At 43.8% G+C, this 23,335-nt stretch overlaps 1 protein-coding gene and 1 long non-coding RNA gene across 2 annotated transcripts in view; one reads left to right on the top strand and one right to left on the bottom strand.

The window, feature by feature from the left end:
• The window catches only part of Cubn (cubilin), a 208,006-nt gene extending 189,739 nt beyond the window's left edge, over window positions 1-18,267 (bottom strand). The window contains 10 exon segments of the mRNA NM_053332.4: window positions 2,377-2,478; window positions 3,486-3,617; window positions 4,890-5,052; window positions 5,872-5,998; window positions 12,338-12,441; window positions 13,058-13,159; window positions 15,489-15,527; window positions 16,103-16,198; window positions 17,577-17,706; window positions 18,089-18,267. Coding sequence (NP_445784.3) covers window positions 2,377-2,478; window positions 3,486-3,617; window positions 4,890-5,052; window positions 5,872-5,998; window positions 12,338-12,441; window positions 13,058-13,159; window positions 15,489-15,527; window positions 16,103-16,198; window positions 17,577-17,706; window positions 18,089-18,201 — 1,108 coding nt within the window. The 5' untranslated portion in view covers window positions 18,202-18,267.
• On the top strand, window positions 7,863-9,348 carry LOC102550536 (uncharacterized). The gene is made up of 2 exons (XR_015642045.1): window positions 7,863-8,252; window positions 8,905-9,348. It is a non-coding gene; the product is annotated as an uncharacterized LOC102550536 (long non-coding RNA).
• Window positions 18,268-23,335: the final 5,068 nt, after the last annotated feature.

The following is a 23,335-nucleotide window of genomic DNA, read 5'->3' on the forward strand; positions in this document are numbered from 1 at the left end:
GAGGGAATGTGTTGTACTATTTAATGGATGAGGTTGAGTCTAACCATTTGGATGGAAATTATCTAGGTTTCCATTTGATACATAAACGACCAATAAGTTGTAAAACTGTCAAAGATCCTGGTGGATCAGGAGAAAACATAAGAGGAACATGACCAGATGATCTGTGAAGAAGAGTTTAGTAGGAAAGTCCCTTCTCAGCAGGAGGTTGGGGGAAAGGAGGGGGAGGAAGGGGGAGAGGAGGAGGAGGAGGGAGAGGAGGAGGAGGGAGAGGAGGAGGAGGGAGAGGAGGAGGAGGGAGAGGAGGAGGAGGGAGAGGAGGAGGAGGGAGAGGAGGAGGAGGAGGGAGAGGAGGAGGGAGAGGAGGAGGAGGAGGGAGAGGAGGAGGAGGGAGAGGAGGAGGAGGAGAGGAAGAGGAGGAGGAGGGAGAGGAGGAGGAAGGGGAGGAGGAGGAAGGAGAGGAGGAGGAGGAGGGAGAGGAGGAGGAGGAGGGAGAGAAGGAGGAGGGAGAGGAGGAGGGAGAGGAGGAGGGAGAGGAGGAGGGGGAGGAGGAGGAGGGAGAGGAGGAGGAGGAGGAGGGAGAGGAGGAGGAGGAGGGAGAGAAGGAGGAGGGAGAGGAGGAGGAGGGAGAGGAGGAAGGGGAGGAGGAGGAGGGAGAGGAGGAGGAGGGAGAGGAGGAGGAGGGAGAGGAGGAGGAGGGAGAGGAGGAGGAGGGAGAGGAGGGAGAGGAGGAGGAGGGAGAGGAGGAGGAGGGAGAGGAGGGAGAGGAGGGAGAGGAGGGGAGGAGGGAGAGGAGGAGGAGAAAGAGGAGGACAAGAACAACAACGACTTTTACTTATTCTTTGGCAATAAAATTCTTAAGCCTCTGTAGAGCCAGGGAAGTGCTAGTGACTCCCCTCAAAAAACAAACAGGAGGCCATCTGATGCAACTCACTGCAGGGTCTTTTTTCTATCTGAACTAGCTCTCTCTCCCCTCCCCCCCAGGCTCATTGCCATGAAGCTGGATGGTTTTGGTGGTGGGAAGCCCCGAGTATCTATTGGAGCAAGGCTTTATAGTAAGCACCAAATGGGGGTGGCGGTGAGTGTGCAAGCATCCACTTGGGAAGTTACTATGGCCTTTACCATAATTGGCTGGTGCTGGGAGCCTCATCATAAATTTAAGTTCTGTTTTCCTCTGCATGGGTGGTCACTAGGCAGGGTGCGGGCCTGTAACCTCGGAGGTGTGCGGGATTGTTGGATGAATAACACGGAAATTCTGGTCTTGCTGAAAGTTAGCCTAGCGAGTAGAACAAGGCTCGGGTTTTGTTAGGTGGTAACTTGGAAAGTAATGCTAGGTACCAACCTGTTAGTTTACCTGAGTTCAAACTTAGGTCAGGTTCTCTAGAATGGAGTCTGAATTTAAGAGATTTTGGTCTCTCACCTCTACATAGAAAACACTAATACAAATTCATGCTGCCAACAAAGTGTTGCAAGACACAACAGACAGGAAGACGGTTTCCTCCGTACAATCAAAAGTAGCAAACTCATAGGAAAGCAAATGAGCAGTGAATACGAGAAACAGGAAACTGATGAGTAAAAATGTAAACATTATCTCCAACAGTCACACAAAAGCAGGGTTGAAAGAGACTGGGAAACGAACTGTTTGCCATAAAATCGATCAAGACCAAAAATGCAATAGCTGCGATTAACAGAGCTGGGGTACGTGAACACCGTTGGCTGTTGGCTGTTGGCTGGGGCTTTCTGAGTCAATTCTCAGAAAAGTGTGTTGCTGCACAGATGAGCTGGCCCTTGTTTATGTGGTGCCATAGCAACTACACAGTGAGATCACCCTGGATCCATTTAGAAGTAAACATTTTTTTTTTCCAAGCTAGACCCATGATGCTCGAAAATAAATGCTACCTGTTCTCTGCTGCCAGCTGTGGCCAAATGGTACAATTCCAGTCAATGGCACAGAAACAAAACTCATAAAAGAAGGTGATGTGTCCTTCCTCCCTTTCTCCATTCTATATTCTAAAACTATTCCTTGATTATTTGGCTTAATTATCATGGGAAACAACTTTTAGTCAAAGGAGGTCACTGGAGACTAACTAGATTATTGCATTTAATCATATATAGGTTTCTTGGATCAGTTAGATTTCTTTTGGAGGATCAAGATAATGTTTTTGGCAGTTGTAAATGGTAGCTCTTGCCTATGACATCAGTACTTGGGAGTATGGGGTAGGAGGACTGTATGATTTCAAGGCCAGATGGACTACAGAGTAAAACTGTGTACTACCCACTCTAAAGAAATTTCAAGAAGAAAGAATTTATTTTTAGAATATGAAATTGTGCAGAGGGCTTATATGAAACATCCAAGGACAAAAGGGGGTGAGCCATTACCTAGAACAGGAGATGAGGAGCAGGTTGCCTCTGGATGGCAGCCTCCATTGTGGATCGAACAGATGTCCACGGGAGTGCACACTCTCCCGTCACCACTGAAACCTGACCGAAACACAGACAAGGGTGAGGAACAAGGTCAAGAACATGGGAGAAAGACAATGGCTGTCTACGCCTAGAATCCAGGCCACCAACACTGAAGAACTGTCATCAAATAGATAGAGATATGAAACTCCACAAATGGAATCAATCAGCAGGAAAAAGGACCGACATGTTTAAAAGAACTCATAAACAGCACTGTGGCTTTGTGTGTGCACACATATATGTGTGCAGGTGTGGGTGTGCATTTGCAGGCTTGTGTGCACAAATGTGTGTGCATGTATGTACGTGTGCTTGTAACTGTGAGATGTCTTAGAAATGTCTGGCTATAAATCGACACATCTTAATTTCAGTGGCTAACATCCTTGGAAGTGAACTATTACAGAGGTCTAAAATTCTATTTTTCATGTTATTAAAATACCTGGGAGGACTTGAGGGAGGAGAAAACATTATTGGAATATATTGCATAAACACACACACACACACACACACACACACACACACATCCCCTTTGGTTAAATAATATAATGTATATATGTATAAATATATATTTATTATCTAAATATATCTATATATCTATATCTATATCTATCTATATTATTGCTTAGAGCTCTCTGAACTTCTTGGAGACTAGTTTTATTTAAACTAAAGAACAGCCAGAATGACCTCTTTCCAGAAGAAAAAAGAAACTGACATGTATTATGTCTGTAAGCATTATCTGTGAATGGTCCACAAGTGCACCTGTTAAATAAATACACATGTACGTGCACAACGGAGTGATGGATCCAAAGGGCCTCACAGAAGCACTCCCAGTCGTGTGTTTTCTCGCTCTTTGCTGTTGGCACTGTTTTCTGTCCCTTTCTTACTTTGCTGTCCTACTGCATGCTGAATCTACACGTAAAGCTGAACGTCCTAGACCATTCCATCTTTTTTTTTTCCTTAGAAATCATTTTAAAGTGATTCTATTTCAAGGGCATTGCCGTGAGATGGCATCGGGATGCCTGCCGTAGTACCTGCTGGACAGTTCCCACAGGAGAATGATCCAGGTGTGTTCAGGCATGGGACCAGTGGCGCCTGGGAACAGCCTCCATTGTTGATCTCGCATTCATTGATATCCTGGCATTCATAACCATTTCCCTGCCAACCTAGAAAAAAAATATTGAGAACATTTAAAAGATTAGCACTTGATAACCCTTAACAAGGAAGAAATGCAGGGGGTTAAGACATACACAAAATTATTCTGGGCTGGCCACGTGGTTCAGTGGGTAAGGACGCTTACCAGTAATCATGATCACCTGTGCTCAATGCCTGGGATCCACATGGTAGGAGCAAACTAACTGCAATTTGTTCTGACCTCTGAAGGCACGCTATGGCACGCACCTCCCCCATGAATAAATAAAATAAAATTTAAATAAAATTTTGTTCTACACAGAACTATAAATCAAAACGAGATGCATATGCCTTGGTATGACAGAGCCATGGCATTCTCTGCAGCTTAGTTCAAATCCAGGGCCAGGCAGATCTGGATTTGGTTCTGGCCTTGAATAAGCTTTGTGAATGTGGAGAAGTTATTTAACCTCCCTGAGCCTCAACTTCTCCTATTTACAATGTAAATAACTCTTGCCATGACTTGGCATTTGTTGTGGCTGTAGAGTTATAACGATTGTTTATGCTTGACTGACATCTTAATGGCATTTCCACAGAAGAGCGACCATTATTATGGTCTTTCATCTATGCTCTTCTCTCTAGGCATACCCAGGAGTAGGAAGCCACTTTCTAAGCTTCCTGAAGTCTGGTTAACAGCTATCCAACAGCACAGCACAGTACCTTTGCTCACGGCACATGCCCTACAAATCTGTATCCAGGGGCAGTGATGATCTCGTGTAGTTAAGTACACTTCGAGATACGCTGTGGTGAGCACAGAGTTCAGATTCTTCAGCAGCTCATACAATGGGTTCCCCTAAAGGCTCAATCCTTGGGACTGAGGAAGCAGAACACTTCTATTTATAGTAAAGTTAGAAGATATTCAGGAATACACAAAAGCAAGAACTGCTGGTTTGTATTAGTGACACAAAGTAGTCAGGGAATTTACCCGGATTTCTAAATACCTAGCTAGCAGGAGAAGTAGGGCTATGGTGCATGACTTTTTACTAACAGCTAACAGCCACAGCAGTGCAAGATCAGACTCTTCAAGTCCTATGTCTAGCTATGCCCTAACGTTGGATGCCAGCACACTCTCTGGCGAATCTCCAACTCCAGGGACCTGCTTTAGCATTGAGATGCTCGTGAGTGGGCATGCAGTAGGCTTAGGCACCTCTGAAAAATGATCTTTTTATCCATCAGTGGTAGAGGAAAACTGATTCTGGTACCTTATCTGTGTGGTATTCAGAGCCTAGCATATGTTGCCAAGAAAGTACCTTTGGGGCAGGCCCCACAGTAGAAGGAGCCTTGTGTATTGAAACACTGCGCATGCTCCGAACAAGGTGAAGGCTGGAGGCTGCATTCGTCTTTGTCCTCTGTGCAGGAGATTCCATTTGGCGGTGTTGTCCACCCAGCATCACAGATGCAGTGAAAATTCGGCTGAAAGGAAACAATAAAGTAAATAAAGGCTAACGGGGAAGAGGAAAGAAAAAGTTCTGGAAATTTGCAGAACCCTGAACTGTTTATTGTTCAGCATTCATTTGTATGAGGCCAGTTGAGTGGATTCCCTTTCTCTTCCCATATGACTTAAGCATTTAGACTAGACCATGTGAAAGGAACATCTTTATTTCAGGATAAAGGGATCCTATAATTTATCCCAAAGAGTAACAGTGATCAAGAGCTGTAATTATAGTCAATGAACTCAGTCAGCTATGTATTTAAAGGGTAAACACCCAACTAGGTACCGACTTCGGACAATCATTTCCTTCTTTAAAAACTCTTCTCGTTACTCCTTTCCCTACCCCCTACTGCTAGAAGGGACTGTTTCCTATTACTTAAGAATTTTTAAAAATGAATTCAGAATAACAGAAATTCGTGTAAGATCAAACTGGCCAGACTACTCTGAGAGTTAGACATCTAGGACCCAGAGCTGAGAGGAAGACTGGAGATCTAGAAGCATAAAGTGCACCATTCACAGGGACTCAAGGCCTGAAAGACATGAGATGTTGTTGACAAAACAGAGCCTGTAATGTTTCCATGTCTCGTCACTGTTAAACGCATAGGCCAGGAGGCCATGCCTCACAAATTTCTGAATCCAGTTTTCTATATAGATAATCTCCCCCTTTGCTTGTGTATCCTACTAAGGGATGGAAGGGACTTCACTTCTACAACCACTTGTAGCTGATCCAGAGTCAGCAACAGCATGAGGAGTGAATAACTGTGGTTTCCGTGAAGAAGCACTGAGGGGAGGGGACCCACCTGTCCATGGTGAACTCGCTGTAAATCCTCACAGATGCCGTGCTTGCAGAGCTGTTTAGAGCCCTGTTCACAGTCATTATATTTGGATGCACACTGAGGTCCGTACGTATCTGGCGTGCAGTCACATCTGTTGGTTATACAAGAGCACAGGCTCAGGGTTTGCAGTTTAGTACCGGCATCTGTCCCCTGGCATCGGTAAAAGGTAGCCGTCACTGCCAACCAGTGATGTTAATAATAAACCAGCGGTGCAGTTTTGTCAGCGGCAACCTTAGAATAAAATTCCTCAGCTCGCCTCTAGGCAGAGCCCTGTGTGACCACGTTATCTTTGCGAATCAGCTGTTAGAGAATCGTGGCTCAATGTCTCATAGGGCTAGAGCAATAAATCCTTTTGATGTCAGTCATCAGGACTGTCGAAGGTCAGGTTTCTGTGAACCATGGGAGATGGAGTTCTTTCAAGAAGGGAAAAGGAGAGATCAGCAAGTTCACGGGGTTCATCCTACAGCGCCTGTCAAGAGGCACAAGGGGTGATCTACGCCAGGTGCCTTTCTACCACAGAGGGCCGTATGTATGCTTTTAGGAACAGATGTAGCCAACAGCAGGGACATTTCCTTCACGGTCATATTCTAATGCATAGCAACATATAATTATCATACAGTACCTAAATACTAAGAGAAGCACTGTCCCTAGAAAATGTAAGGTAAACAGAAATCGAATAGGGAAGGTCTGTTTAGCTGTTGTGACTTTTTAAGTTGCTGGTCTAGTTGCATATCTGCAAAGCGTAGGGAAGGGAGCTTTCAGGTTGGGAGACGAGGCAGGGGATAAAGGACTCACACGGGCTAAGGGTGAGTACATCCTAGAGAGTGAAAAAGCCAAGCATAGAGCGTGGTTAGATTCCAAGGGAACTGAATGTCAGTGCTGAGGCCAGAGAAGAGGATGAGGGAGGGCTCTGCCTGTCTCTCATGCCTGCCTCCTTGAGCTGCTTTTCTGACGATCTTGGACAACAAGACGTGCTACAGAGTAGAAAGGTTGTCTTCGAGATATGTATTGAGTACCGGGAGCTCAGCTAATAATCACAGAAGTCAAAGTGTGGGCAATAGTGCAAGACGTGAGTTTGAAAATGACCAAGGCATGCCACAGCTGGACCTAGACACAACTGCTGGGGTGACACCTCTGGGTCACTTCCAAGTAGAACGAGGTCAATGTGTGTTGCCAGAAATGGAGAGGACGGATGTAGGGAACCGAGCCGGATCTATGCACCGCCATTCAGAGCTGCCAGACTTGCCAACTGAGAATGCAGAGGACACCGTTAAATTTCTATCTCAGGCAAATGAATATTTGTAAAATATGTTAAGTATGATTCATGCAATTTGTAGTGCCACTGTGTAACTTTATAAGGTATTTAATTGTTAAATTATGTCTGTGAGCATTCCAAGATTTCTTTACTCATTAAGACCGGGTCATGAATTAATGATAATTAGTAATTAGACTTACATTTGGTGTTAGCTCCCTATCTAATAGCTATTCACCCTTTCCCATGCTTTCCCTCACGCCGTTATCTTTCCTCTCCGATATCTCATTTTTACATAGAACACTCTGCCAAGGACACTAATTATACTCTTTGGGATTATCATATATTTGAGAATTCCTTATACATATTTAAGCACTTGATTTATTGCTATTTACTCTGTAAGTTTGACATGATAAACAAAACAACTCGGAACCAATTATTGCAAGTTTCTCTAAATGCATCCTCCATGCAAGGGATATTAGGGTGTTTGGGAGCCCCAGGGACAAAGTGATGCACGTTTAAATCCTGAACAAATGCACTAACCAGTCACCTCAGACAAGGTTCTAACTCATGGTGCCTCTTCTAAAGGCCTTCCTCTTGAGGAAGTACTCAGAAGTGCAGTTTCTCTTACAGCTAAGTGCTTAATCATTGGAAAATCACTTACGCTGCCAGAGGAGATTGGGGTCAAGTGCCTGAGGGCAACCCTGTCTCCTTAGCTTTCACTTCCTTCTTCCTAGTCATTGCCACTTGGAGCTAAGTGGACAAAAATCTTTTAGTCCTTTTAACCGATACAAGGTAGACATCTCTCTCTTAAATTTAAAAAATAGAGGAAGGAGGAAAAAGGAGAAGAAAAGGAGGAAGAGGAGGAAAAGAAGGTGGAGGAGTAAGAACAAGAAGGAGACGGAGAAATGGAAGAGGAATAGGAGTCAGGAGGAGGGAAAAGAAGAGGAGAAAATAAAGCAACCACGTAATTATAGGGTCCTTCCCATGATCTTCAAAAGCAAGTATTTTCACCTTAGTTTGCAGGAACGCAGCAAATAAGATGGCCTACTACACAGAGCCAATGTGTGACAGAAGATGAACAGAAACCCAGGTCTGTTTTACTCCAGCCCCGTTGTCTTCCCGTGTTACATTTCTGTTCTCAAGGGTAAAGTGAGTACGAGGACTTTCCTATGGGTGTCTTTTTAATATGACAGCATTTGCATGTGAAATGTGTTTTCAGAGTGACTCAGTATGGCTCTCAAAGGAATAAATATTTATAAAGCAATAATAAAGGGAATATGTGGATTTTAAAACTACCTTACTAGTACTCCTGCCTTTGATATCAATTCCTTTTAAATTCTGTTTATTATGTATGTATGTGTATGTTTGATGTGTAGGTTGGAGTGTAGGTATGTTCATACCACAGTGTGCATGTTGCGTCAGGAGTCGGTTTTTTCCTACCATAGGATCCAGGGATCCTACTGGGTCATTGGGTTTTTGCAGCAAGTGTCTTCACCTGCTGATCCACCTCTCAAGCCCTTGGTTATTTGTTTTAGTAAAAATAACGCTTTTTATCGTTGGCTTTATCTTATTGGAATGAAACAAGGCTTTTTGGTCTTCAGAAACTCAATTGAGAAGACACCAAAATATCCTTCCACAGTCCTAGTTAATTTGTCTTAGAGTCCATGGCTCAATATCAGTATACTGAATAACTGAAAAGAATTAATAAATGTAATACCTAACTACCATCTGATACCAAACAGGATTATCTTCACTACTGAAACTTTGTCATGCTTTAAATTCCACCGATGATATGGAAATGACATAAGACATACCAAGTCAGCATTGCGTGCCTGGGAAGTAAGAACAGCTCGTTGGCGTCCTGGAAAGCCTGGTGGGTCCACACTCTAGGTACCTGTACCATCCAGGGATGGTGAAGACGGACCCCCGAGAGCTCTTACATACAAAGTGAATCCGGAGACAACCAGAAGCAACTTTAACAACGATCAGAAGACAATAAGACCGGAAAGAGAAAACTGACTCTCTGTTGGCTTTCATGGCAGCTGGGGACAAGACCCAAGCCACAAGAATTAGTAGAAGCAGATGAAGGTTTATCCTGTCCTGTACCCATTACTCCAAAGAAAAAAAATTGCCAAAACAAACAAAAACAAGCAGAAATTGTCAATAAAACAGAGGTTCCCAACTAATCCTACTTGCATGATGCCTCATCTTCTCAAAGATATTTATAATTATAAATTGTTAATCTGTGAAGAAAGAATTCCATTTCCCCCAACTAAGCTGACTCACAGAATTTTCTAATTGAGGCAGCTTTGCCCGCCATACCCACACATTGCTAACCCGGATCATTCAATAGCAGTTCCTGGTGTCCTTATCAAATCCATGTAGCAGTTTCCCAAAGGAGCTTCTAGGTCCAGTGAAACTACTGGTAATTAAGCATTCTAACTTCGCGGACTTAACAGAACTCAAGAAATAGTTTAAATGCTCACTTAAATTATATTATGTACAGACTCACAGAGCAATAACTAAGTTTTATGCTCGAGAGCATTACATACTTTATTTTATCCCTTCAAGATGTTAATTGAGGGTGGGTGCTATGAAGACTAGAGTGCAATGCCCAGAATCCATTTATAAAGGGGAGAGAGAAAAGGCCTAGGCATAAGGGCTTGTGCTAATTAATAATCTTGGTACTGGAGTAGCAAAGAGAGGTGGACCCCTGGGTCTTGCTGAACAGCCAGCCCAGTCAGCTTTATTTTCCAGGCCAATGAGAGACTGTCTTTTAAAAAAAAATGAGGGGCTAGAGAAGTGCATAGGCGGTTAAAAGCGCTTGCTGCCTTTCCAGAGTACCTGGGTGTGGTTCCCAGCACTCACAACCATCCCAAGGCAGCTCACAACCATCTGTGACTCCAGATCCAGGAGAGTAAACACCTCGCTGGCCCCTGTGAGCACTAGGCAAGCATCTGAACACGGACATACATGCAGGCAAAACACCCAGACAGATAAAATTAACAATGAAAATAAACATTACAACAACAACAACAAAAACCAAGGTCAATGGCCCTGAGGCGAGTTATCTGAGGTCATTCTCCGGCTGCTCCACACATAGGCATCCATGCACACCCAAGTACGCATACAGGAAAGCAAGTTCCCGGAAGACACCTCAATTCACGTACTTAAGATCCAAGCACTCAACTTGGACTCTCCAGGCCATATAAATTATTTTCAAACCAAGGAGAAATTAGAGTTAAATGTTCTGCTCTCAAATGTTCCCCCAGAGAATCTATGAGGGGCAGCATCTAGAAACAATAAAGAGGCTGGAGTTAGCAGAAGTCCTTGTGCTTTCCTTTGCACGGGGAACAAGAGCGAGTCTAATACTGTCTCGTAAGGGATGCCACCTCCTTCAAGAAACAACCTTTTCTCTCCCTCTCTCCTTCTTCCTCTCCCTTCTCTTGTGTGAGTCTTGTCCTTGGCATGCAATGAAGAGTTGTGAACTGTGAATGCCATGGTTCCCTGCCCCCTTTCCACTCGCATAGGGGTTGGTAGGAAAAATAATGCTGTAAAGCCAATAGCAATGGCTTGTGTGAATGGCTCCCCTTTGACCCACACCACCACAGCTTGACTGACACAGAGCACACCAAGAGACGGTGATGATAAAGGAAGGTTGGAATGATATCTAATCTCCAGGACATTATTAGAGATTGGGGAGGCAAGCAATTATATGTGCTAGGAGTCAGTTTGGGACACCTGTCACTGATATCTCCAGTTGGACATTCTGCTTCATAAATGGCCATAAACGGAAACCACGCAATAATGCTTTCAAGGGAATGAAAGTCAGCTGGAGCCAGCAAATAACAGCATTGTGTCACTGGGCATTGCTTCAATTGCATCCAAAGTCTGAACAGTAAAGTCCTCAAATGAGCTCACTGGTTGTCCTTCGAAGCCGGTGGCTTTTGTTAATGTCTCTGCTCGCCATGCCCCATGGCCTGGCCTCTCAGCTCGCATAGTATTAGATGTAGGGAGAGGTGGTCATGTCTGGTTTTGCGCAATAATTGAATTTATAAGCACGCCCAGCAGAAGTCTGCCTGAGTCAAATGCACTAACCCAGAGGTGAACCAAAGTTTGAAAGCTCAGTTCAAAGGAACGAAAGGACCGTGGTTGCTGTTCGAGAATGTGTGTTAAGAGACGACGGGGGGGGGGGGGGGTTAAAGCAAGATTATTACACTCATTTCTGCAAGGCACCGCTACAAGACACCAGAGGCTCGAGGAAGGGAGCGAATGATTGCCCTTTAATCAAGTTAGGTTATTCTGCCTAGCAATGAGCAGATCACACAGTAGCAAAACCGGTTTCTTAATCCCTCTGGAGCCTCAGAGCATAGGCAGCCAGCCAAACACAGCAAGAGATGATATCAAGTCTCCTCTCTAGTGAATCTGACAGTGATGAAGCGTAAACTTCCTGACTCGATGATCAGATTGTGCTTCGGAGGCAGCTGGCTTTACTGACCAACGCTGCCGAAGCCCAGTGGGAACGCAGAGGCTTTGTGGTGTCAGTTTAAGTTTCGTTTAAGGGACGGTTTCCTGAGAAAGACTATGGGTGAGGTGATCCAAAGATGCTGTGGGTACCTCCTTTGACCAAAGTGAATCCGATAAGGGGACAAGCTGCACAGAGAACCGTGGCAGGGACCTTATGGCTAATTGAGGATGCAGTAGATTGATTGAGTCTCTGAACGTCACTTCAATCTTTAGCGTTTTGGTCAACATTCTTACAGTGTGAGTGATGCACTCGTATTGTAACTGTAAGCATACTGGTACATGAAATTAACACAGTATTGGGACATAGGAATGGTGGGCTGTGCCCAATCCATTTAAATTCCTCTCCTAGCTGCCCTCTAAGGATCTGATTCTGGCTCAGACATCAGTTCAGCTTGCACTATGTTTCTCTGACCACTCCGTGGCAGCCATGATGGCCTTCTTCCTCGGAGATGCTGCCAAAATGACTTCTTCATGGGGTGGAAAGGTTTTATTTATTTGATCAAAACATATCTATGAATGAATATGTTCAATAGAAGTCAGGTAACCCCTACGGGGTGCCTAGTTTTCTGGTACTGTAGACGTTAATTTGGATACTTTTCATTATTTTCTCTTCCGGTCCTCCAGAATGACAGCTTAAAAAGAAGTTACCTGAAACTCCCCACTGTGTTCACACAGGTGGATCCACTCTGGCAGCCAAAGGGTGTTCCTGAGTAAACTACACACTCGTTGACATCCTCTGAGCAGAAGAGACCCTGCAGAGGTGTAAAGAACCCAGTCAGACATCACAGGACATGGGCATTTATGGAATAATATTTACACAGTATATTTAATGACTTATACGTGGACAGTAAGTCCTTGGCAAAGCAAAATACAATATTAATAATGTTAATCATGGGCTAAGATTTTTCTACAACTCAGATTGGACCCAGTAGGACCAAGATGCTCCTCACAAGGGTACAGTGGTCACAGGAGAGAATCCTTACATAGATGAATCCTTATTTCAAAAGGCTGCTATGCTTGAGGGTAGTTACTTGGTGATCTCGTTGATCTCCATGACAACAGTGTCCTCACTACTGCTAAAAGAAGGCAAGAACATTCACATATGCACCCCAGGATTCAACCCATGCTTTCCAGCACTGAACTACTCAAGCTAGCAGAACCAACATGCCTGACCACTCACTTCTCCATTTGAGAGAGCTGCTCCAGATGGCCCAGTGTTTAAATCACCAACCCTGTCACTATGTGGCACAAGTCAGAGACTTGCGAAGCCACAGAATCCTAGAAACGTTGGTGGACAATTAGATGTGTCTGACGGCGAAGCCACCGCTGGCTCCCTGCCAGCCACTCTTTGATTTTTAAGGGACTCACCTTCCACTGAGAAGGGCAGATACACACAAAGGAGTCGTGCAGGTTGACGCAGGTGCCACCATTAAGGCAGGGATTGCTACTGCAAACTTTTCTCTCCACATTCTGAAAAGAAAAGACAAAAACAAAACCGGCAGGGCGGTTAAGTCAGGGAGGGAATTGTGCTTGACCTCAGTACACAATGAAGGGCGCTTCAGTCAGCCTATGGGTTTCTCCTCATCCCTGAGGGCTTCCTCCAGTGACTCTCGTTCTCCTTCTAGTCAGTTCTCTTGCAAAAATGTCAATCACGCTCACTTTCCTTACCACTCTACACGCTTTAGACATGGATAAGGGAGAAGCTTCCCTGTTGCTTAGAGGCGTCAGTTCGTTCATTTGAGAAATATGTGCTACTAGATAGGAATAAAGATTTCAAGTATGACTGTTCTAGAAAAAGAAATGGAAATTTCTACTCTTTCCGCTGAGGGGTCTTATCTCAGGTGCCTCTAGATAAGCCTTTGAAAACCGATCATCTTTTATTGCCACCCCTCCGGCCACTGGCTCAGATGACTGAACTCTTTTTCTCTCCAAGCCCCTTTGTTTGAAATGTGGCCAGCTAAGATACACCTTTTGCCCTCTGTTCACCTGACCGCTTTTAGAGCAGAGCAGCAAACAGGCCTACCTTTGTCTACACAAACTGGGGATCTCACCCTTCGTCAGCTACTGACTTCTATTCTGTACACTCTGTAAAGATTTGGGGGTACGAAGGCAGCTGTTCCAAAGAGGCGAGTGATGATGCAATTAAGGCATTTTAATATATCGACCTTAGTCAGATCCTGCCTGAAACAGGGACAACGGGTTTGTTACATCCCCACATATGTGTCAACAAAGGCCCCGGGGACATATCTCAGAGCTAGAGTAGATCTCGGATGGGCCCAGTGCTGCTTATGGCCAAACCCATTCTTCCTCTGCCCTCGTCAGGAATCCCAGGACTATGCATGCACGTGTCTCCTTATGAACTCTGCTTTCTTCTCTCCTCTGATTTGTCTTTATTTCAGAACCCCAAGGAGTTGTGTCCATTAAAGGACCAAAGGACATTATTAAGAACATTTGCTACTAACTTATGAGTTCTCTGGTGAACAAAAGCAATTCAAAGCCATAGGTTGGGCATCTAGCAGAAAAAATTAGTTAGCAGTCAAGAGGAAGAGGAGGAGGAGTGGCGGAGGCTGGACTGACCCTGTCCTATCCCAAAGCAGAAGGAATTAACACTGGGAACCATTAAGACCTCGCCCCAGATGGTGGGGAAGGGGACAGCGGAAGCTCATTCTAATCGTAATCTCCAGTTCTTGACCAGCAATGAAACTGGGAAGCACTGTAGGAATTTGAAAGCCCCCGGGGTCCTTCGCTCCACAGCAGCTACTGTTCTTTGCATTTTCTCAAACGCTCAGCGATTCCCTGAACATGTGAGCGGAGGGACAATCCGTCATCCAAGCCATGAACGGACCACACGAACTTGTTCACCAAACTTCGCGCCCAAAGTAGGAGGCAATGTTTGAATCATTATGGAAATAAGTTGTGACTGTTAGAGCAGATCTCACAAATGGGAGATTGCAGAAAGGTCATTCAGAATCGTGAGCATTGATAGATTCTATACATTTCTCTGGGCAGAAGGGTTATGGTTCCAACAGAAGTCTTAGTCGTTTACCCACAAGGAAGATGAAAATCCTAATTGTCCGTAGCTGCGCCTACACACGGCAAGGTTATAGGGTGTTTGTTCTGGGAAGTGCTCCTGGCTGAATTACCAGCCAGTGCAGTTTTAAGAAACTGAGAACACTATATACACCCCCGATATTCGGAGCTCACTGTGGGTAAGGCTATGTGGCCTCTTGAGACCCAGTTCTGGAAGCGAGCGCGGGATCACTAGCCGACCAAGCATACACAAGTAGCGCCATGGCAACATGGTAAAGACCTGCAGTAAGGGGAGGGGCCTGAGGGCTGGGAACTCAGAGGTAAAAGATCTCAGATTCTTTTTTTTTTTTTTTTTTTTTGGTTCTTTTTTTCGGAGCTGGGGACCGAAAAGATCTCAGATTCTTAGTAACCTTAGGGTGGCATACTGCCTTGGGTTCGCACGTACATCCTAGGGGACATAAGCGGGAACCGGAATCAAACAATAGAAAATCAAGGCCTTGGTATTGATCATCTACCCCTTAAAATGGAACTATTGACTCAATTTACTATTACTATTACTATTCTTGTTGTTGTTGTTGTTGTTTTAGGTAAAACCGCACTATGTATCCCAAGGTGGTTCGTAACTCTTCGTGTACCCTAAACTGGATTCAAATTGTCAATCCTCCGGGCTCAGTCTCCTGAGTACTAGGTTTACAGAGGAACAGTTTCCGTATCTACCTTAGAAACGTTGCTTACGTACTTTCAGTGACTGTCTATCCGCAGGACTTACCTGCTGTAAGTTTTGAAAATCTCTCTCCAGATCCACGAGCTATAGCCATGGGGGAGAAAATGCACCAATTAGCGAGCTCAGAGACATGTCACGTGATGTTAACCTCTTCTTTGCTGCTCCTTTAACCCCCCTCCCCACCCCGCCCCCAACTCCCACACCCTGCTTTGCTTGGTTTTCAATCATTACTTTACCCCGCCATATTCCCCTCCCTTCTGGGATTCCTTTCCATCCTATCTATCCTTTTCTACCTGTAAATTTTTAAAGGTCTTTTAAAAAGAAGTACAGCCCACTGATAAGCTGACTAGCCGTTTCCTCCACGTGGTGATTTCGGCACAAAGACCATGATAACCCCCCTCTGTCAGCCAGGGAGATGCTATCAGGACTTGAACAAAGCCAAGTCTTGCTGATAAAACCCCTGTCCTAGCTTTCTGCCTTCTGCCACTCCCACTCCCTAGCCTCCATTACAGCTATGCCGTGTGACCCCGAAGTTCACAAAGTTAGGAAAAACAGCTAAGGATGAAGAGCTTTTCACCTGAAAAGCGCACGACTTAAAAAGTTGGATTGAAAGATCTCGTTTGCTCTTACCTTGAGCGCAATGCGTATGACAGCCTTACCTTCGAGTTAAGTTGGTGGACTTGACTAAGTATATTTTGAGGGAGGCCAGTTGTATTCTTTCTTAAATCTATAATATCATCTTTGTTTCTCTGGATCTAATGTTTTTTTAAAAAGAAGAAAAAGGAGAATAACAATAAGGAAAATATTTCCATATTATTATAAATTCCAGAGCAATACCATCTATAATAATAGTTAGACCAACATAGATATGGCAAAGTTCAGCTGACTTTTCTAGAGCGACATATCAATGACTTTTCTACATGTATTTTCCCATAATATAACAATATTTTAGAGGATGTATTAAGAAGTGTGGTGGGTTGGGGATATAGCTCAGTGAGAGAAAACTTACCTGCTATGTAAAAATCCCCGGGTTCAACCCCTAATACCACAAAAATGTATGGTTTTGAATAAGACCTTTTGAATTTTAAATCTTGCCCCAATTATTTATTGTCTATTTTTTAAATATTAAACAGATTTTCTCACTTTAACTCATAAGTGGAATAATAATAAACACTTTCATGGGGAAGTCCCGAGAGTCAAGCAGTATAACAGAGAAGTGCGTGACCTAGGCCCAGTTCTAAATGGCGGCTCCAACATTATGGGTGATGTGCAGCATGCGATGTTATCAACACTGAGTACTGAAAGCATCCGATAAAGCATGAGAGGAACTGACTACTCTGCTGTGGCAACATGCTGCAGAACACGTGTGTGCCTGCTCTGGTCCCCTCCTTATTCTCTCCCTGCAGAATACGTCTGTGCCTGCTCTGGTCCCTTCCTTATTCGGCGCCCCCCAGAACACATCTGTGCCTGCTCTGGTCCCCTCCTTATTTTCTCCCTGCAGAGCACATCTGTGTCTGCTCTGGTCCCTTTCTTATTCGCCGTCCCCCAGAACACATCTGTGCCTGCTCTGGTCCGGTCCCATCCTTATTCGCATCCCCCAGAACAAATCCGTGTCTGCTCTGGTCCCCTCCTTATTCGCGTCCCCCAGAACACATCTGTGCCTGTTCTGGTCCCTTTCTCACTCCTCTGCAGATCACATCTGTGGCGGCTCTGGTTCCCCTTTATTTCCTCCGTGCAGAACACATCTCTGGCTGCTCTGGTCCTCTCCTTATCTCCCCCCCCCCAACCCCTGAGAACACATCTGTGGCCGCTCTGGTTCCCCTTTATTTCTAACTCCCTGCAGAACACATCCGTGCCTGCCTAGGGTCCCCTCCTACTTCCCTCCCACACGGAGGAGCTCTGTTTGGCTTTCTGGATCTTCTCTGGACTGTGGAATCTGTCCCCAAGCAATGAGCCTCTTCTGGCATTGACCCCTCACTCCCCACCATGAAGCCTTTGTAAACCTTCTTTTTAATAACTGTCCTTCTAGTTGTGTTTTCTGTGCTCAGGATTCAAGGTGCTGACTAATATTGAGCTGGTCAATTAAGTTACTACACATTGATATGCAACATCTGTGTTTTTCCAGGGCATTACCTGGTGTAAACATTCGCCAAGGTCTTCATCATTTAATTTGATTTTCCCCAGGGATCCAGTTCTAAATTCAATGTTTTGGGTAGAGCTTGTAAGAAATACTAAGTTTCCCTCCTCCGTAGTCATCCGAGGCCTATACATTTGAGCAGAGAATTCACAAGTAATTAGCACACAGAATTTTAAATTTTAAGCCAAATTTCTTGCTGAATAATGATAGACTTGCTACACACATTCCCACCTCGCACTCAGTCCCACCAAACTTTCTCTATTCGTCTATCATTATTTCTCTGAAAATTTCCTAATACTATTCCCCAGGAACTGCAGATGTGACTCGTTCACAAGTGGACAAAGACTATTTATAAATCGGAAAACAGTGCTTTATACCAGCCCAAATCTTCTCCACAGTGGCTTTTTAACCTCGCCGCTTTCCTCCAGAAACTTTGACTTCTCCGGTCATTTGTTACAGACACCGAAATAAGCAGAAATAAGCAGAAATAAACCATGGGTCTACTTACTGGTGCAGGTCAGCGATCCTTTTCTGTCCCCTCTGCTCCGGCTTTCCAGTTTCGCCATCTAATTCAGCTATCATCAACAAAGTAACAAAACCCCAGAGAAACTGCGAGGACATGTTCCTCAGCAGCCAGCCTCCCAGCTCGCCAGGCAAGAGGGAGACCACTCCGGCCAACCGAGTCCAGAATTTGAGAGAGCAGCAAACCAGCCGGTTGCACTTTGACCAGCAGAATATTCTTTAACTTTCCAGTCTTTCCAAGAAGGCTTAAGTTATTTTTTCCCCTTCCCGAAGAATGTCAATGATCTTAGATCTCTAGTACTGTTCAACTTGCAAGGGGTCAAAATCTACCTTAAGGGATGTACGACTTAATCATTATCTGTTTAACCTTTGAAACAGTAACCAGCAGCTTTGGAAACATCCACTGAAAGAGTCCTTGCTTCCTCGGAGGCACTCAGCTTTGGTAAACGGTGCTGGAGAAATACAATTGCTGCAAAGGGAGTGATTTCTTTATCTCATGCCATGCATTAAGGCTACTGCTAAGTGTTCTTCGGAGCCCCAAATTTAAGAACTAAAACAATAAATCTACCAGAAGAAAATAGGGAAGAAATTAGGCCTGTGATTTTGCACTCAGTTTCTTGGCCCTGAACCACAAAAGTAGGAACAGTAAAAAACAAAACAAAACAAAACAAAACAAAACAAAACTGAAAACCAGAAGGATTCAGTGTCAAAATGTCTAGCCACTACATATCAGCAGAGACACTTTTCAAGGGAAGTCAAAGGCAGCTTCAGGGATCAGCTTACATCAGTGGGGAGCCACAGTAATGTGGCCCCATTCTCCAGTAAATAATCCTCACCATGGTCACATAGGCAACCCCAATTAAACTCAGTAGGTCACATACACGAAAAGGCATGAAAATAGTAAGAGAATTTAAAAAAAAATGGGGGCTCAGAGGTAGCAGGGAGAGAGTAGAAGAAGGCAACGGGCCGAGTACGATCAAAATACACGAAAGACATATATGACATTGTCAAAGAAAAAATAGTTGTATTTTTAAAGTCACCCAAAGGATTAAAGGAAGTATTTGGAAACCACATATACAAAATGAGATCAATATCCAGAACTTTAAAAAAAATAATCCCGGGGTTGGGGATTTAGCTCAGTGGTAGAGTGCTTGCCTAGCAAGCGCAAGGCCCTGGGTTCGGTCCCCAGCTCCGAAAAAAAAGAAAAAAGAAAAAAAAAATCCCATAATTCAACAACAAGGTAAGCAATACAAAGACTTATTGACATTCGTGACAATATGGTCAGCAGCTCTGGTCATCAATCAAAACCATGAGCTATAACTCCATACCCAGTAAATGGAACTGCTGCTGTAGAAAAGAACATAGAGATCCCTCAAAAGTTCAGTGAGAACTTAACATCTGATCCAGTAATTTTACTTCCCGTTCATGTCTATGATCATTGAAAACTCAAAAATCCACCTGCACGGCAATGCTCACAGCAGTAGAACTCACAATAGGCAAAGGCAGAATCAGCCCAAGTGTCATGGGTGACTCAGTTAAAACAGGTACGCACTGGCTGTGGGATTTTGATTCAATTTATTGTAGTCGTGTAGGCTATGCCGGCTTTAAGTTTATGATCCATCGCTTCTCCGCCTTTTAGCTAAGATCAAGTGTAGTTTATGTTCCCTCTGCTTCCAGTTCTCCAGGGCTGGGATTACAGGTTCACACTGCCACGCCCAATTTACAACAGAATGTTTTCAGCCATGAAAAAAAACAATCAACACACACTACAATGTGGATAAAATAAACCAAGAGAAAACCACCGTCTAAGATTCTGCTTACATGAGGTGCCGGGATGAGTTTGACTCACTGATAGAGAAAAAGAGAATGGTGATGCGATGCCCCTCCCCCAGGCTGGAGTGCAGAATGAGGGCTCCCTGTTTAATGCTTGTGGAGATCCACACGGGAAAGATAAAAGGCTCTGATGAGCGACAGCTGTCACAGCCGAAGTAGGAGTATCGTGGACTTACTGCCACTAAACTACAAAATTAAAAGGTGGTTATGTATACTTCCCAATGACTTTTACCCTGGAGCTATAGTTAATCCAAGTTTCTCCCATCTGCAGATGGTGCACACGGTAGAGAGAGGCTACCTGAGCCCAAGAGAAATCCCGAGGGGCATAACTCCAGGTTCTACAAGCCTAACGGGTAACCACCAATATCAGCACACGACTTCTTCCCCAGAAAGCTGCTTAAGGCCCATCCCAGAGCTCTGGCTCAACATAAGCTTTGTGCAAGTCCACAGGAGCTCAAGGGAGCCGCAACTACCTGGATTGACTGGAAGAGTAGCCCGTCTTCTAGAGGTTTCTGGAAAAGAGTCAGCTCTGACGGCGTGTTGATCTTTATATCCGTCCTTCTGTTTCCTCCTTCCCCTCCACTTGGGAAATACCCTAAATTGCAAAGATCTAGGGTTCTTGATCTCTCTCTCTCTCTCTCTCTCTCTCTCTCTCTCTCTCAAAGACACACACACACACACACACCGAATAAATAAATAAATAAATAAATAAATAAATAAATAAATAAATAAATAAATAAGCAAGTCATCAAAAAAAAAAGAGTGTTTTTCATCTCAATTTGTTGGCTTTTTTTATTTTTCTTTTTTCTTTTTTTCGGAGCTGGGGACCGAACCCAGGGCCTTGCGCTTGCTAGGCAAGCGCTCTACCACTGAGCTAAATCCCCAACCCCAATTTGTTGGCTTTTAAAATGACAGTATTTGAAAAAGTTTGCACTGCCAGTTAAATTTTTTTTAAAAAAATCTTAATTTCTCAAATATAGCTGCACAGCTTGATATAATGGATAAATGTGACACTGTTTTTTTCCTGTTCTCTTTGGCCCCTATAATTCAACTAACACGAACCAAAGAAGATATATTTCAATTTGATTTTCTTCTGAGCTGCTGCTGAAATGACCTAGTGACAGGCTGGGTTGTTCGTTGTAAGGGGCAGAGGTGGGGCCATGTGCTGGGGAGATGGCTCAGTGGTTAGAAGCAGGCACTGTTCTTCCAAAGGACCAGCTTTCCATTCTCAGCACCCACATCACTTAGCTCGGAACTGTCTGGAACTCCAGCTCCCCAGAGTTCTCACAGCCCTAGCCTGTGTGAATACACATACACATTCACATATCTGCATATATATACATATATATAATGTAACAAATAAGAATCTTTTCAAACAGAGAGATAAAATATATAACGAATAGTATTTGAGGCTGAACATAAATGTTTTGAAGTTTGATTAATACAAATTTGCAATTCACCATTTTGCTGGACCCAAGGTCACATAGGACTAAAGCTTTTCTTTTTTCTTTTTTTTTTTTTTCGGAGCTGGAGACCGAACCCAGGGTCTTACGCTTGCTAGGCAAGCGCTCTACCACTGAACTAAATCCCCAACCCCTGACTAAAGCTTTTCTAAAACTCCTAGAACCTGACACTTTTTTAACAGTGGAATATTTCCACATTTGGGCTTTGGTTGGTTCACCCCCAAATCCTCGGGAAGTTGTGAATAATGAAGAATAATGAGAGAAAAAGAGAAGCAGGAAGGTTGAAAAGTCAAAGCTTTGTTTTGTTTTGTTCGGTAAAAGAGAAAAATAAAATTTCTAGAGATGGGACCAGAGGAGTGGGGATGATTTATGCTGTTGCTACAATCCCCGCCTCGGAGTCCTCTTGCTCTTCTTGTAATGTTTCATGTGTGTGTAGATTTTCCCGGGCTAACTGTTTGTTATTGGACAGCCAATTTATATATATATATATATATATATATATATATATATATATATATATATATATATATATATATATGTACTTTTCAAGTAACAAGCTATAAATGAAAAAAAAGGACTATATAGTAAATGATTCCAGATGATACTATTTCAGAAGCCAAAGTTATATTTAATAGATACTAATTAAGATCTGTCCAAGGTTCACATCGTCAATATGAAAGCTCGAGGGACCATTTATGATAAAGATTTGATACCTTATTTGTATGACTTCTAGAACCGCATGCTTAAAACACACGACCTCTTATGAGTATAAGCTATATTTTTTGTCACACATTTTTAAATACCGCCGTATTGGTTTGCTTTCTACTGTCGAGATAAACCACAACAAAGGCGACTTATGGAAGGGAGGGTTTGCTTGTGGGTCCATGGGGATAAATGTTGATCACTACCATGATGAGGAAATATGGCAGCCCAGCGGGCGAGGAAGTAGGAACAACAGGTCCAGAGTTCACAACTCAAACTGCGAGCAGAGAGAGAGGACATGACAATCGTCAATCTTCAAACTCTCAATTCCTGCCTCCAGTATTCTCCCCAACAAGGCTACATGTCCTAAACCTCTCCAAACAGTGACAGCAACTGAGGAGTGAGTGTTCCAATACGGGAGCCTGTGGGAGACAGTGTCATTGAAACCTCCAGTCACCATAACAAAGAGGGATATAAAATACTGCTGTCTGCATCTACGAAAAACACCTACTCGCTCTCTCATAAAAAATAACAGATCAATGTCACACAGTGACCCAGCCTTTGACAATTTAACCACTGGCAGGGAGATAAGAGGGAAGTTTGACAATGGAAACTATTTGGTAGGTTTACACAGTGATAAGATAGGCTGGTATTTTCCTGAATGGAGGAGGGTTCAGACTCTCTAAGGGCTGAACAAACCTTTTTCTCGATTATGCTTTTCCTAAACACCCCTGACTCAGCAGATCTGTCTAGTGCAAATGTCTCCGGTGTTGTCTTAATAAACAGTTCTTTTTATAGCATCTTCCCTGTTTTTTTTTTTTTTTTTTTTTTTTGGTTCTTTTTTTTTTTTGGAGCTGGGGACCGAACCCAGGGCCTTGCGCTTCCTAGGCAAGCGCTCTACCACTGAGCTAAATCCCCAACCCCCATCTTCCCTGTTTTAATAATGTGCTTGTTATTCAACAAAGTAAAATCCTTACTCTAATTCCACCCTAGGTCTGTGATTCTTAATAATCTTTTGTGTTAGGAAAAAAAAAAAAAACTAGGCAAATCCTCCCAAGGTCTGACTGACCTCTGATATGGAGCTGGGGAATTCTACATCCGGCTCACTGGGTCAGCTTTTCCTCGGATCGATAGACAAGACAGACCGTGTGCTTCTAGTGTTTCTGGAATCAGTGTGAAAAGCAATAGCTCATTCTGGGACATCATCACTCATTCCGTCATCTTGCTGTAATGCA

The sequence above is a fragment of the Rattus norvegicus genome, chromosome 17 (assembly GCF_021556685.1).
Source record: "Rattus norvegicus strain SHRSP/BbbUtx chromosome 17, alternate assembly SHRSP_T2T, whole genome shotgun sequence".
In the NCBI taxonomy this organism is placed as follows: domain Eukaryota; kingdom Metazoa; phylum Chordata; class Mammalia; order Rodentia; family Muridae; genus Rattus; species Rattus norvegicus.